Here is a 15,179-nt window from a genome sequence, read left to right as displayed (position 1 = left end):
CTTCCTCAGAGGCGAAGCGTTAACCCTGTCAAACTCTGCCTTGATTAGTTAACTCTGCCTTCTCAGTTTCACCTGATCTAATGTTTTAAACCCAAGGATTTGATGTTTTAACTTCTTCTCCCAGTCTATGCTCTCTTCCCCATTCAATAGCTGGAGCAGGCACAGGACCAAAGACCTGTCCAGGAACAGATCTGTGTTAAAGGGATTGTGAAGGCTCCAGGGCAGCACAGCCATTGAGTGACACAGACTGACCCAGGCCTCTCCTCCATTTCAGGTATCTCCAGAAGCCTGCTAAGGACCAGGAGAGGCTCTCGGCATCCTCCAAGCAGCCTGCTGCTGGACGCCTCATGCTCATCTACCTGCTCGCGGCAGCTGTGCCTGCAGCTGCATCTTTTTTCATCGTGCGTAAAAGCAGCCAGTGGCTGTTCGAGCCTGCAGCCCCTCTCCCAGTGTCCCAACTAGCTCCACACTCACCGTAGTGGAGTTTCACCACAAAGGGATGGTTTACATCAGCCAGGATGTCCCTTTCTATCTTCGTCCTTACTCGATCACGCACTGCGGGAAGAGAGAGGAACAGCTCAGACACAAAGGCACACAGTACCCCGGTGTCAGCCTTGCCCCCAGCCCGAAGCCCTTTGGTACCAGGCAGCTTGAGCCTGATCTTTTCTACCTCCAGCACTGCAACAAGGGTTTTTTTTATAGATGGAGAGAAAAGCAGGCTGCTTGGCTGAGGTAAAGATACTTCTCTTTCACCCAGACCACCCTGGGGCCAGCAGTGACTGCTGTGACACTTCCCCCGTGCTCTTCAGGACACGCAGGACAGGAGCATCGCAGTAAGAGTCTCCTACCTTTCAATGTTGCCTTCTTGAGCACTTTCATGGCATAGAGGTGGTTGCTGTCTGGCGGTGTTATTTTTCTCACCAAGAAAACCTGAGGTAGAAGAACACCACATTAGCTGAGCACTGAACATGAGCAGTAGGCGTTGGGTGCCTCCCAACGTGGCAGACCTCGTGGTAACCCTAAGAAGCAGCTGCCCACAGGACTGGTAAGATGCACCCCAAGCTCTCCATGTGAAATCCCATGAGGTTTTCAGGCAGGTGCTGTGTGTAGACTCCTCTGCCCTGCTATCTCCAGCCATTACCGCACTCCTGCTTTTACACCGCGCTTTCCTCCTCTCCCGTCTTCCACACATCTCGCTCCCTCCTGCAGTTACCATGGGGCTGTGGCTGATGCCTGGGAGCTGCGACTCGAAGCACTGACGCTTCCATGTACCTCAAAGCCTCCTGGTGACTTACTGGTTTGACAGCCAGATCAACTCCTTATTATTCAGGTCCTGCATCCTCCTTGTATTTTTACCTCCTTCCCTTTCCTGACATCCCATTCTACCTGGTTTGAGCTTCAAAAAGACAGCACCTTCCTTCTGCGTAAAGCCACTGCTGCATCTGCCCAGGCACCAGCACGCAGTCCTGTGCAAGCCCCCACTGTTCGCGCTGGTAACGGATTGACATGAAGTTGATTTAACGTGTGAGCAGATGGTCTGCAAGAGACCTAGATTATTTACACACGGAAACAGATAAGAGTTACAGGCTACTTCCTTCCCCCTCTACAGAAGGGAAACCGGACCGTGAACAGGGGCCAAAACCAGTCCCTGGCACACAGCATCGTTTCTGAGAAGAGAGGAACACGCCCGAGTCCTCGATTCAACGGACAGCTTGGCAGCCAGCTAGAGAGCTGCAGGAGGGCCTTCTGCCCCGTGTGCCACCCGTGGTCACCGGCACGACGCTACCCCTTCCCTCCCAATCGCCTGAAAAAAGAATGACAGGGGAGCTTTGGACGGAAAGGCTGGCCCTGGTGAGAAGGCATCGCTACTGTTGCCTTTCAGGTTACAAGCAATCACTTGCTAAGAGGGCTCATCTGTCAGATTCTCACAATCCGGTGACATCAGGGAAGTGGTTTCGTTGGGGATCGTCCCCTTTCGTCACCAAAATCATTGATCTGGCATGACACGTCGGAAAGAGTGAACTCACCTTGCCAAAAGAGCCCTGTCCCAGCACCTTCAGGAGCTCAAACTGCGAAGGATCGGCTTTCTCGGAGCCTTCCTTCACGTGGTGTGTGATGTTGATTTCTTTCACAACACCTTCACCCTGAAAAAGAGGGGACACGGTTGACCGGGCATATACTGCTGAGCAAGGGAAGGCAAGCCTTATGGGATTCCGGAAGAAGGATCGTAGCTACAGACTCACAGGAACCACATCTGAGAGAGCCATAAAATCGGTGCTTGTCACAGGGATCTCCTGGCTTCAACATCTGGAATTAAACACGTCATCGGTGGGCTCGCCCCGGGCAGCCTTGTTGAACATCCCGCGCTCTCCCCAAGCGCTCTGCTCCTCGCGCCGCAGGCACTGCCTTCTTTTGAACTGCATTTCAGAAGAGTGCTCGAAAAGCACCTTCCTTTTTAAGGCACTGGTGGCAAAAACAGGAGTGTTTATGCCACTAAAAATCCCACAACACAAAAATACCGCACTGTTGTCAAAACACGGCCAGGGCTGGCAAAAACCAGACATGTTGGAGCCCATCTGCTCGGCAATCTGAGCAACTCCGCAACAGAAGTCTTAGTGCATCTTCAGCACATACAGATGATGCTTTAACAGACTCAAGCCTTCAAGAAGATTGAGGGGAAGCCAAGGTCTCTGGCACATGTTTTGTTTAAAACACATTCTTTTATTTAAAAAAAATAAAGATGAAAAAGAGATTTCATCGGCAGTATCTAGAATAAACTCACTGACAGAGCTAGACCAGCACACACGAATGGCTACGGACCCGGAGGTGATGCTGAAACACCTTTCCCCAGCAAACCTTCTCCACGCCTCTGGTGCATACAGCCCAGAGTTCAGCTCAACAGAAACACTTTGTGTCGCTTTCTATCTGCATCCCAAATACAAAGAGACTTTTTGTACCACCAGTCTTCCAGCTGTGCCTTTCCCTCCACTTCTCTTGACCGTACCCAGCCAGGACACCCGGACTTAGGTTTCCTCTGAGCTTGACCTGGTCCAGCCCCTCGCCCAGCTGACCACAGGCAGAGCCCACAGGGCAGGTTGGGCTCAACCTCCCTCTTCTACAGACGTGAATCCTACTCAGGCCAGAAGTCCCTTGTAGCTGTACGTCTTGTAAGGGCAAGTCCAGGCTTCTCAGCACTTCAGTCCCGCGTTATCCAGAGTTAGGCGTGGGCTGGTTGCTATTTGGACCTGAAGGCCAGCAATTATGTTCCAAAGGGCATTAAACCTGGCTGCTCTCTGAGCCTAGGGCAGATGTGGCCATCAGAAGCTGCCAGAAAGCTGGGACTACTATTTAGCTTTTCCCCTTGCAGAGTTGGGGGGAAAAAAAAAAAGCTATGCTTTGTTTTCTAAAACCGTTCAGATACTTGGTCTGGAACCCAGCTAATCAAAGCAGCTGTTAAAAACAACCGGAACCAAGCGTCAGGCTCTGCCTCCCCCCCGGCACCCCAGCCCACTCCCCACCCTCGCAGCACCTTCTCGGGGAGGGTGGCCTTGCCAAGCGCCCGCGGATGTGGTTGCCTACCTGCACCGAGCACCCTTCCCTTCCCGCACTCATGCTTGGTTTTTCTCTAGATTAGGAAATGGCTTTGTTTGCACGTTGGCAGCTTTGCTCTCTCAAGACCCTGCGTTATTCAGACACTAGCAGAGAAGCCCCCGCTCTCAGCGGTGCAGCACGTACAGCCTGAGCACGGGGAGAGAGCAGGAGCTCCTGTTGCTGGTCTTGGTGATCACGGACAAGAAAGATCTTATAATCCCTGTAACAACAAGTTTTCACGCTCCCTGTGATCTCCCAGCTTAAATCAGCCACCTCACACTTCTGGTTTCGTTTGCAGGCTTAGTCCGCGGCAGACAGCTGTCGGCTAGGAACAGCTTCCCACTTTTGGCCAAGAGCCTGAGTGGGAGTCAGCCAAGAGGTCTCCTCCGGCGAGCCCTTCCCTGCTGTTCAGCTCTCCACGGAGAGACCCCACAGCAGGGAGAGACCCGGGGATGGGTCCAGTGGAAGCTGTAGGCTCTGTCCCTAAAACACTAGAAACCAGGTCTACAGAGCATCAGCACTTGTACAAGAATGCACATTTCACCTTGCAGCATCCCACACCTAGGCAGGGAGGAACATCTGAAACGAACTCCTGTGCCCAGCTCCGAGGCAGCTGGACCCAGCCTCCCATCACAGCTCTTCAGGCGCTGCGCAGCGACACGTTTTCGCAGCTGTGGGAACCCTTCGCCTTGGCCAACAGCAAGACCCAGTGTGTGACCCACTGCAAGTGGTTTCAGCAGCCCGAGCCGTATCTCCGGGCAGCAGAGATTTGCATACGCAGCCTGGCAGCCCGACCACATCAGCAAACATGCTTACACGCCAGCTGGACCAGAAGTGGCATCGGTAGCAGCATCGTTGATAGCTTTCTGAGAAAAGCTTTGAGAGGCCATTTGGCATCTCGCTGACAGGAGGGAGGTCTCCTCCCATGGACTCATCCAGGAACTTGCAACCCAACAGTTCGGACTCTGGAGACCAGGTCCTACAGCCTGTTCAGCAGCACACCAGAACAAGTCCCCAGCACAAAAGCGTGCCACTGACCTGCAGCACGAACAGGCTTGGCTCGCACCGAGATCAGTTTCTTCCAGCGGCACCGTTAAGCAAACTATCCCAGAAGGCAGGAAAAGAAAAGCAAACCACACCGCTCCGAGTACCCGTCTGAAGCACCAGCCCACCCGGACGAGCAACCAGCAGCACCAAGCGAAGCAGAGCGAGGTAGCGGCAGTACTGACCGGGCTGGAGAGCTGGCTGGGGGCAGGCAGCTGCAGGCTGCAGGGCTTGGCTCGATGCTTCCTCTGCAGCCAGAGCGCCAGGAACGCGCAGATGCGAGGAAGTTTAGGGTCCCTCTCCATTCTCCCATCCCGCTCAACATCGCACAGCCCCAGCAGCCGCCACCCCCGCCAGCTGCCGGGGAAGCACGGCCGGCTCCCGGGGGTCCGGGGGGCTCGCGGGGTGCTGCGTGGATGCCCCACGCTGGAGGGTGCGGATGGAGGAGATGCAGGTGGTTGCAGCCCAGCTGGCGGATGCGCAGTGGAGATGAGCGGCTCGGTCGCACGGAGGCAGGTTCACGCTCCCACTCCCCAGCAACAGCGCTTGTGGTTGGGGCTTTTTTTTTTTTCTGGTTTCGCTTTTTTGTAAAAAAAAAAAAAACCAACCACCTCACTGCTCCTCGTTCACATTTGGGTTCCCCGGTTCAGACAAGACGCTGGCAGAAAACATACACGGTCTGGCTAAAGTGACTTCCATCTAGTGCTGCACAAACTTCACGTCAGGCTGTGATATTTGGGGGTATTTCCATTACAGGGCAACATTCTGAGAAGCCACTTGCTCTTTACATAGGAAGAGAAAAACTCATGAAACCCCACACAGAAGTCTGACGCCACCTCGGGAAGCTGCACATCTCTCTGCTCTCACACTGGCACGGGGACGATGGGTCTCCCACGATGGGGTTCAGGGTGCATCAATGCCACGGGCAAATCCTCTGGCACCACTGGGATTTGCATCCAGCCCTTTGTTTGCTTTTTGCTGCAAAGAGTCCCGGCTTCTTACACGCTGGAGTTATCCAAGAGCCACCCTGGGAAGTTCCACGTGAGGTATTTTTAAGGGTGTTTCTGACGCAGGCAGCTTCTGAGCCCACTGCTGCTCGGATTTATTGGCAGGACAGAGGAGAGGTATTTAGATCGCTTGTTTTGCCCCCTTCCCCCTCCAAGCCTGGTCCCCTTTGACCTTCCCCCAGGGTCAGGACAGACAGATGTTTTCTGCAGCAAGACCCCAGAGACTGCAGGTAAGAAAGAAACCCCTTGAAATGAGTAAAAAGACACCTACGCACCTTTGCAATTAGAATTAACCTCGTATCAGCGCTGACTGCTGAATTTCTCCAGAGCGCAGAGTATGAAAAGAGGATCTTGGTTTGGACCCAGAAAGACTACTTATGACTGTCTTGCCTCCTCCGCCCCCGGAATGTGCTCTTTGAGAACCGATAACGAGAGAAACAAATGACTTCAGCCCAGCAAGGCAGCTGGTCCCAGCTCCACGGAGGGAACCGCGCGAGCTGGTGAGGTCTGCAGCAAGGGAGCTGGGAGCAGATGCCAGAGATAAGCACGAAACAGCACCGTGCAGCTGCCGAGCACGCGGCTCCGGGACACTGGGTTCACACTGACACCTCTTTCGCTCTGCCACAGTCCCGGCGAAGCAGGAACCGCGTCCACAGGTTGTGCCGCAGGACGAGCATCGCCGCTTCCCGGGCGGCTTTGTGCTGCTTGGTGAAACCGTGTAGGAGCTGCAGCCAGCCCGCTCTCCGCGCGTGGGCCTGGCGAGATCTGATAAACCTCGTCCCGACCAGGACCATTCTGCACGTTGTGCTGTCAAGCGCTCAGCGTGGGGAGAGGAGCCTCAGAAAAGCAATCAAAAACCCCCACGCTCCATCCATGCGACTACAACGCTGGAGCGCCCGCCCCAGCAAGGTGACAAGATCAGAAAAGCCGCAGGAGACGTAAATGACGGCATGGAAAGGGGGTCGGTGTGGGGAGGAAGGAGGAGGAGGATGAAGTCAAGTCCAGGATGTCATGTGAGCAAGTGAGTAAGAGCTGTTTTCTGCATCAGCAGGCCCACCGAGCTGAGACGGGCTGGCAGGGACGTGCTGCGAGAAAGGGCTCGGTTCTCCGAGGTGCTTGCGAGCACCGCTTACGCCCTCGCACACGTGGGAGGACCCGTCATGGGACAAAGTGCGAATTCAACGCAGGAGTCTCGAGGTGTAACTCTGCAGCAGGCTCTTACCTTGTCGGCTGAGTCCACGAGGTCTTTCTCTATCCAAGTGATGTCTGACTTTGCCTGTGGGACAATAAATGAGCGTCAGCACAGAGGGGCTGCGATACTCCACTGAAGTTTTCCCGACAAAGTTGTTTAGCAAGACCAGGTGAGCTGATTAGAGGCACGGGCGGTGTCCCACCAGCCACCACTCCTCGGGATGCCGTTCGGAGCTGTGCCGGTGGCTCCGGGAGAGCACCTGGAGCCAGCTGCTTTGGTAAACTCTGACGGGCGGTGGAGAAGGACACGGTACCGGCACTTGGTTCGACACACTCCCCAAGAATCAGAGCACCTCCACCAAGGAGAGAGAATTAATTTCTGGCAGGCTGATTAACGTCTAGAGCAGATCTTACTCTCAGCTACACCTGGACAAACCCTAAAAGCATCTGTTCTGGTCGTGGTGTCCCGGCTCTGCGGGGAAGTTTGGCAGCCCCACGGCGAGGAGAAGGCTTCTCGCCAGGGGCAAGCTCAGCGTTTCTCAAGCAACCAGGAGGAACACATTCAAACAGCAAAACTCACCACAAACCTCGAGGGCAGGGCAGGGCCAGCCCCGCCGCGCTGACAGGTCCCCAAGCACTAGAAATATCAGTTTGTCAGATGCAAGCCTGCGAACCCTTGCGGGGAGGGATGCAGAAGCATTGCAAGGGAGCTCAGGGGAGAACTGCTCCTCAGCTAGGATATGGCTCTTTCTCCCCCAGAGAACTCAGACTCAAGTGAAGAAGTAAGTTTTTGCAAGGTCAGTCCCCAAGCCTGCTGTGTTTTAATGAACGTACATTGATTTGTCATCACATCTAGGTGCTCCTTCGCCTGTTTTTGAGAGAACGAGCCAAGTTTGAATAGAAAAATCACCCCCGAAAAAATGAAATCAGATTTGAAACATTTCCTCCGAGAGGTTTGAGCCTTTGGCTGCGGAGGAGGCAGAGCTCAGGCGACCGTGACAGAAGGGATCCGAGAGACGCTCGAGCTGTGTCTTTCCCAGCAGCCTGTGGCCGCGACGGAGCCCGCAGCGCTGGCCGGGCTCTTCGGCGCCGGCAACGTCGACCGGGTGGGTGCAGCGTGAGGCAGAGCGACCCGACAGCAGGGCGGGAGCTACGGCGAGGCGAGGGAAGAAGCAGCAAGCCTTGAGGGAAAGGAGGGTCTGGGCGAAAACGGCGAGCTTAGAGTTAAGGATTAACTGATTCTCAGCTCCGGAAGGACTGAATCAGATCGGAGGGGGCCCTGGCAGTCACCTCTTCCCCTTCCTTCCCTCCATCGCTCTGCCCTTGCTGCAGGAGCAGCCGAGATCTCTCTGGCTCTGGGAGAAGGTGGCTGTCCGGCTGTCGCCGTGGGAAGCAGATGCCCGGGGAAGCCGGCTGACACAGCTACCAAAGCCATGGGCAAACCCCTTCCGAGCACCCAAAAGCGATCCCCAAAACCTCAGCGGATCACACCCACCCACAGGGAAACCAGCTCCTTCCCGGCCCCTTCGCTGCCCCGACCAGCGAGCAGGCACCAAGCTCTGCCTTGCACTGGGAGGGACTGGTTTCCCTCCCACGAGTGAGGATCTCTCTGCAGGTCCACCCCACCAGCCCACCACCTCCTGTGAGCTACCAGCCATCTTCTGACACCCGCAGCCTTGGGAGAGGCCATTTTACACAGACCTCTGCACCGCTGGGAAATGATATTGGCTGCTCCTGGGAAATAAAAAGACACCCCGGCCACCGGCCAGGGCTGAGCCCAGGAGGTTGAGGAAGGCGGAGGAGGAGACAACTTCTTCTGAACTTCCCAGTGCTGCCTTTGACCTGCACAGACGGCTTAGTCATCCCAGAGCAGGGGGCTGGGGACCGACCTACGGGTTTGGGTTTTTTTCCAACACCAAGTTCAAAGCACAAGTCCTCGTCCTACTTTCCCCTTTTCCGAGGAAGGATTTTACAAGCCAGAAGCCAAGAGACAGGTTTGTTTTTTCTCGCATTTTGTCGCTTTGCTGGTTGAGACCCATCTAAATGCACGAAAAAAACCCCAACCCTGCAAGAGCTAGAAACAGATTACGCTTTTTGGCATTTCACTTCCTATTCATCAACAACTAACCAGAAGCTGTTTTAATTTCTGTTGCTTCAACACATGCTCTGGTCCCAAAACACTCCCAAATTCTGGCAGCACCTAGGAAAGCCGCTTCTTAGAAAGCAGTTTTACCGTCAGAAATGCCTTTTCCAAAAAAGCAGTCGTTAGTTAAAACCGGATAAGGTCTGGCTCTCTAAGGTCAGGCGATTCACCAGCTTCTGGCGTCCCGCAGCAGAGACAGAGCACAGCGCTGTAGGCAGAGCAGACATTTTACCAGCTAGACACTTGCCTCCCGGATCCTCGGCTTGCTGCGGAAGAGGAGCCTCAGCATCTCCACAGCTTTAGGCTGCTATTCTCCCATGCTTTGCAAGCTGGCTTCTGAACTCAGAGCACTCTGCGGCACCCAGACCAGCACGAGAACCCCGAGTGTAGTAGCTACGTCACCGGGATGTATTTTGGGAGTTTTTGCTGAAAGGAAACTGCGGTTTCGTATGGGGAAATTGCATTGTGTGGCGATGGCTGCACAATACCAGCAGCCACACGAAAACACTGGATGGCTTTACGGGTGCTTAGGCATGGCTCTTTCCATCAGCAAATCTCAGCAGGCTTTTCAAGAGGATCAGTACAGTCCCCCACGTCACAGGCAGTGAAACAGGCATAGAAAGAGCAATTTCAGTCACTACATGAGGCAGCAACAAGCACCTGAGAGTCTGCATAGCTCGCTGCCATGAAGTTACGCCGCCCCTGCTCCGAGCAGCACAACTGCTGAGTCCAGCACCAACATTCTGCCTGTAGGATCAGCTGAATTGCAGGTCACAGAATCACAGAATCCCAGCATGGCAGAGGTTGGAAGGGACCTCTGTGGGTCACCCAGCCCAACCCCCTGCCCAAGCAGGGTCACCCAGAGCAGGCTGCACAGCACCGCGGCCAGCCGGGGCTGGAATATCTCCAGAGAAGGAGACTCCACAGCCCCTCTGGGCAGCCTGGGCCAGGGCTCCGTCACCCTCAGAGGGAAGAAGTTCTTCCTCGGGTTCAGCTGGAGCTTCCTCTGCTCCAGTTTGTGCCCGTTGCCCCTTGTCCTGTCGCTGGGCACCACTGGAAAGAGTCTGGCCCTGTCCTCCTGACCCCCACCCTGCAGATATTTATCAGCATTTCTAAGGTCCCCTCTCAGGCAGCTCCTGTTTCCTTCCCTGTTTGTCCCTGCCCCATGTCAGAGTCACTGCTTGGTTATCCGCCATATCGGGGCTTTGGGACGCTGCTTCGAGGCCCCACGTGAGGTTTGCACGCTGACTTCTTCTGGGAAGGTTGCACAATCCTGCCTGCCCGCTCAGGGGTCGGCTCCTGCACCGTGACCCTGCTCCGCACCCGGCTCCTGCACATCCAGGGATGCCTTAACGCGGCCAGAGCGGGAAGGAGATGGGAATCGGCCCAGTCGGGCGGTGCGGACACGGGGAGCAGAGCGGAGAGGGAAGAAGGGGTTCAGCCCTACGGCTTGGAACCAATTCTCTCCCAGTTTCTGCGTTTGCAAGGAAGAGCAAGCCACGTGCTTACTCCCAGTTCCCGTCAAGAGGCCATCTGCGTTTCATCTATGCAAAATGGATGCCCTAGATAGTTTCAAAAGTTACCCAGCTGTTTCACCAGTGTCACTGCAAGGTCCTTTGCTGTTCTACAGAATCTCTTTAGCTGTCCCCGCTCCGTACCTTAAAAAAGTCACAGTTCCTGCTGAACTCCTTTCCAGATCCTTGCAACTTTGGCAGCTGCCAAGTTGCTTAGTGCTGCCCTGGACTGCAGCATTCAAACCACTGCCAGGCTGCAGGTGTGCCTACGTGGAGCATCCCAACAGCTCCTTCCCACTCCCAGAGCCTGTTTCCCGGGGGGATCGCTCCCTTCTCAGCGGCAGGAGGCACAAGGGATCCCAAAACAACTCTGCAGCAGAGGAACACAGGAGCTGGAGCTTACATTCAGGCAGCTACAGCTTGTGCAAGGAGTTAAAGCAGCTGCAGAAGGCGGGCATGCTGTGGTGTGAGATGGGATGATGCAGTACCCTGGTTTGTGGCCTGGCCTCTCGTCGGATCGGTTTTCTAAGCCGTGTGTTAATATGGGCACAAGGAATTGCATCCTCACCCCGTCCTGCCTTGCCAGGGGCCTGGCTCAGCCTACCTTCCCCTTTTCTCCCCTAGAATCAGCGCTTCGAGTTCCTGGGGCTCTTCATGGGGATGAGTCTCATCCTGAAGCCCCTCTGCTAAACCTAGAGACCATCGACCAGTCTCGGTCAGAAGCAGAAGCCACCAGCTCTCTGCTTCAGACGCAGCTGACGGCCACGGAGGGAAAGGCAAAACCTCTGTTGTTTCGCTGCCTCTGCTCCCAAGAGAAGGGACCAGAACCAGGTAACGATCCCAGCATAAGGCGATAAATCTAAAGCGAGAAGCCAAACCAAAGGCAGCTGCACGGTCTAAGGACAAGAGACACGTGGGCCTGACCGCAGCAAGAGCCTTCCTCCATCACACTTCCAAACGGCCTTACACATCCCGGGCGAGTGTCACACTTTTAGGGCAGAATTAAGTTGCTTCTCGGCCTTATTCCATATTTTTGAGAAGCAAAAAGCTGGGTCCTGGGAGAAGCACGATGCTGCTGTCTGAGCAGCCGTGGGCCAGACGCTGGTACCCAAGTGCCAAGACCCGGCTGTAAACGCTGCGTGAACCTGCTGTCACTGGCACGTCCGTCCTGGGAACGGGGATCCCTGAATCCAGTGGTGCCAGAGGTCCCCAGCACATGGCTTAAGACGCTGCAATCCAGTTCTGTGTCAGCAGGCAAGACCGTAGGGCTCAGCTCCGGCAAGTCCCAACATCAGCTCCGTAAACCAGGACACTTGCTAACCCTATAGATTTAAATCAGAATAACTGGGGACTGCCTTTGCCCCCTGCCAGGACCCAGTTACATCCCACTGAGCACTGGGAACAGCACTGGGGAGGGACGGGTCAGGGTTTCGTAAACAGGAAGGCGATGGTGTGCAGAACTCCCACCCGAAGAGAGCCAGCTGCTATCACCTCAACCTGCTCCAGAAGCAGGGCTGGTGCCACCAAAGGGCTTTCTCAGCAGAGCTCCTGGCTGCTGGTTGGGAAGCACTGGATGGAGCCCTCCGGCACAGACTGCTTCCGGTGCTGGCCTTGGGAGCTTCCCGCTCCCGAACTTCTGCATCAGGTTATTTCACACAAGCGACTCCCGAGCGAGAACCTCCCTGCAGAGCAGCCGCTCCCGCGCTGGAGGGAGCCTGGAATAAACGGGAAGCAAGCGGTGCCGCAGCCTTGCAGAGGAGACCAGTCCGCTTCTCGCTGTTGTAAAGAGCAGAGAGGCAAAAGCTGCTCTGTCTGGAGCTGGGTTTTTTTTTTATAAAGTGGTGGTTCTCAAAAAGGGGAACAAAGCAAAGCAAAGAAACCTCCCCAGCCGCTGCCTGCCCTCCTGCCAAGGCCTTATTTGGGCAAGGCTGATGGTTGGTCTCGTTTGCAACCAAAGCACTGGCCAGAACCACGTTCTTTCCTCCGCACTTCTTCGGTGGGTCGCTCTCAGCGCTCCCGGGAGCCCCCAGGCTTGGCCCCAGCCTGAGGAATCCCACGGGACACTCGTCCCCGAGCAGCACCGCTCTTCCCTGAGCAGGGACACCCTTGCGAAGCGAAGGGCTCCAGCTCACGGTATCCGCATCTGCAGGGACCCAGCGGCCAGCGTGGAGGAAGGGCTGGACCCGTTCAGAGCTGGGATGGGGAGAGGGGCTGGGCCCGTTCAGAGCTGGGATGGGGAGAGGGGCTGGACCTGTTCAGAGCTGGGATGGGGAGAGGGGCTGGACCCGTTCAGAGCTGGGATGGGGAGAGGGGCTGGACCCGTTCAGAGCTGGGATGGGGAGAGGGGCTGGACCCGTTCAGAGCTGGGATGGGGAGAAGGGAGCTGTGTCTCGAGGCAGAGCCGTTTTGACACGAGAGGAAGCGCTGCCCACAGCAACAAGATGCCCGTATCGGCAGCTGCAGATCTGAACTCGCTCTCTTGCCATCCACCGACTTCCAGGAAAGCAAGGCAGGCGCCGCTGACTACCCCCACAGGAAACCTGCCCTCCGAGCAACGCCTCTCGAGACGCCCACAACCACTCCGGGACCTCCCGGGAGCTGAGAAATGTCACCCTGTGCCAGTCCACACGCCCGTCCCGCACGCGGCAGGGTCACCGCGCCAGCCCACCACCGCTCCTGGGTCTTGGCTGGGAGGGGAGAGCAGGAGCTGGGTCAGAGTAAGCAAGGTGCTGCTACTCCGTGTTTACCAGGAGAGAAGATGTTTCCTGGGCTGCCACTCACTGCGGCTTAGAAGAGAAGTTGAAAACAGAAGTCCAGCCAAGCAGAACGTTTTGTGAGATTGTACCGATTTCATTCGATTGCTGAAGTTCAACAAAACACCTGGGAGAATTCAAGAGTTTCGCTCTGTCTAATTAAGCGGGCATTGCAGAATCAAGGTTGTAATAAAAGATTACACACCAAAGCCATCTCTCTCGTGCTTACAAGTACCACAAAGAAAAAAATAATAATTTGAAACCTCAAGCAGATTTAGAAACCTCTGTGCCCAAGAGGAGACTCTGTCCTGTTCTCCCGCACGTGTTCCGGCAGGTCTGATCCCAGCCCATGCTCCCCGGGCCACGCAGCTGCCCTCCTTCCCAGGTATGAAACCTTGCGGGCTCTGGTTTTCCCGCCCCGGCACCGTCCTGAACACCCCCGCCCCAGCAGCATTGCGGGGCCGCCGGCTCAGAGCAAAGGTCTGAGCACCGTTTCCATCGCGTTTTATAAGATGGGGTTACCTGCGCTTAGTACGTGCACGCCCGCATCTGCGAAAGGTCGGGGAGAAAAGACACGAGACCTCTCACTTCAGCTCCTCGGGCACTTCCAGCCGCACTCGGAGCAGGGAAAGCTGCAGAAGAACTCAGTGCTGGGGGTTTTAGAAAAGCAGGCGGCAGATGGAGGGCAGGGGCGAGCACACGCCCCTACGAGACAGCAGAGAATCACAGAATCACAGAATAGTAGGGTTTGGAAGGGACCTCTGTGGGTCATCTAGTCCAACCCTCCTGCCGAAGCAGGGTCACCCAGAGCAGGCTGCACAGGACCTTGTCCAGGTGGGTCTTGAATATCTCCAGAGAAGGAGACTCCACCACCTCCCTGGGCAGCCTGTTCCAGTGCTCCGTCACCCTCAGAGGGAAGAAGTTCTTCCTCATGTTCAGACGGAACTTCCTGTGCCTCAGTTTGTGCCCATTGCCCCTTGTCCTGTCACTGGGCACCACTGAAAAGAGCTTGGCCCCATCCTCCTGACACCCACCCTTCAGATATTTGTAGGCATTTCTAAGGTCCCCTCGCAGCCTTCTCTTCTTCAGGCTGAACAAGCCCAGTTCCCTCAACCTCTCCTCGTAGGGGAGATGTTCCAGTCCCCTCATCATCCTCGTAGCCCTCCGCTGGACTCTCTCCAGTAGCTCTTCATCTTTCTTGAACTGGGGAGCACAGAACTGGACACAGTACTCTAGATGAGGCCTCACTAGGGCAGTGTATCAGCAACAGCTTTTGCGGGAGGGAGAAATAGGACAGCGTAAATGCCTGGGGTCACGGACAAAGCTCAAAAGAGGGAGATTCTTGGAGCAATCCAAGAGGGTCTGCAGGGAAAGAGACGGCTTCGTTAGTCCTTTAAACTAAACTCACGCTGAAGGAGGGCATTTGCTGTTTTGACAGCCAAAAGCCTCGGGAGGCAGGGCTCACCACGGGGTGGCATGGAAGATGGAGGCCTTGGACAAAGTCTCTTCTGCGAACACAGCCAAGGAGCACCGGAGACTCCAGCAACTGGAACTTCCCGATGAGTGGATAAGGACGGGGGCGGATTCTTGGCAGGGGCTTTGCTGCTGGAGGGTCACAGGGAGGGATCACGGAGAGGGAACAGCGCTGGGGTGGGAAGGGAGGCACGTTTCACCCCACACCATCTCTGAGGATGGATTTATTGGTCTTCTGAAAAACAAACCAACCAACCAAAAATGGGGGAGGGAGAAGAGAAGAAACCCCGGACACACAGCCAGACCTCCGCACAGCGAGGCCATCGGTAGCGCTGGCAGCTGCAAGTCTTGTTCACTGCTACCTTCGTGCACAAGCTCTTACAGGACCAAGGCAGCCGGGAGAACTGAACACCCAACTCCACCACGGCGCGGAGAACGCCAGGAACCTCCCTCCGTATGGCTT

At 55.7% G+C, this 15,179-nt stretch overlaps 1 protein-coding gene across 2 annotated transcripts in view; it reads right to left on the bottom strand.

The window, feature by feature from the left end:
• The window catches only part of RPS6KA1 (ribosomal protein S6 kinase A1), a 44,096-nt gene that overhangs the window by 12,685 nt on the left and 16,232 nt on the right, over nt 1-15,179 (bottom strand). For both annotated transcript variants that reach the window (XM_075438035.1, XM_075438036.1), the window contains exons 3-6: nt 6,865-6,918; nt 2,028-2,144; nt 849-930; nt 475-555 (exon numbers count right to left, since the gene is read on the bottom strand). In XM_075438035.1, coding sequence (XP_075294150.1) covers nt 475-555; nt 849-930; nt 2,028-2,144; nt 6,865-6,918 — 334 coding nt within the window. The remainder of the gene's footprint in view (nt 1-474; nt 556-848; nt 931-2,027; nt 2,145-6,864; nt 6,919-15,179) is intronic.

This window comes from Opisthocomus hoazin, chromosome 17 (genome assembly GCF_030867145.1).
Source record: "Opisthocomus hoazin isolate bOpiHoa1 chromosome 17, bOpiHoa1.hap1, whole genome shotgun sequence".
In the NCBI taxonomy this organism is placed as follows: domain Eukaryota; kingdom Metazoa; phylum Chordata; class Aves; order Opisthocomiformes; family Opisthocomidae; genus Opisthocomus; species Opisthocomus hoazin.
The sequence above is the reverse complement of the archived record's forward strand: the minus strand, read 5'-3'. Positions and strand labels throughout refer to the sequence as shown.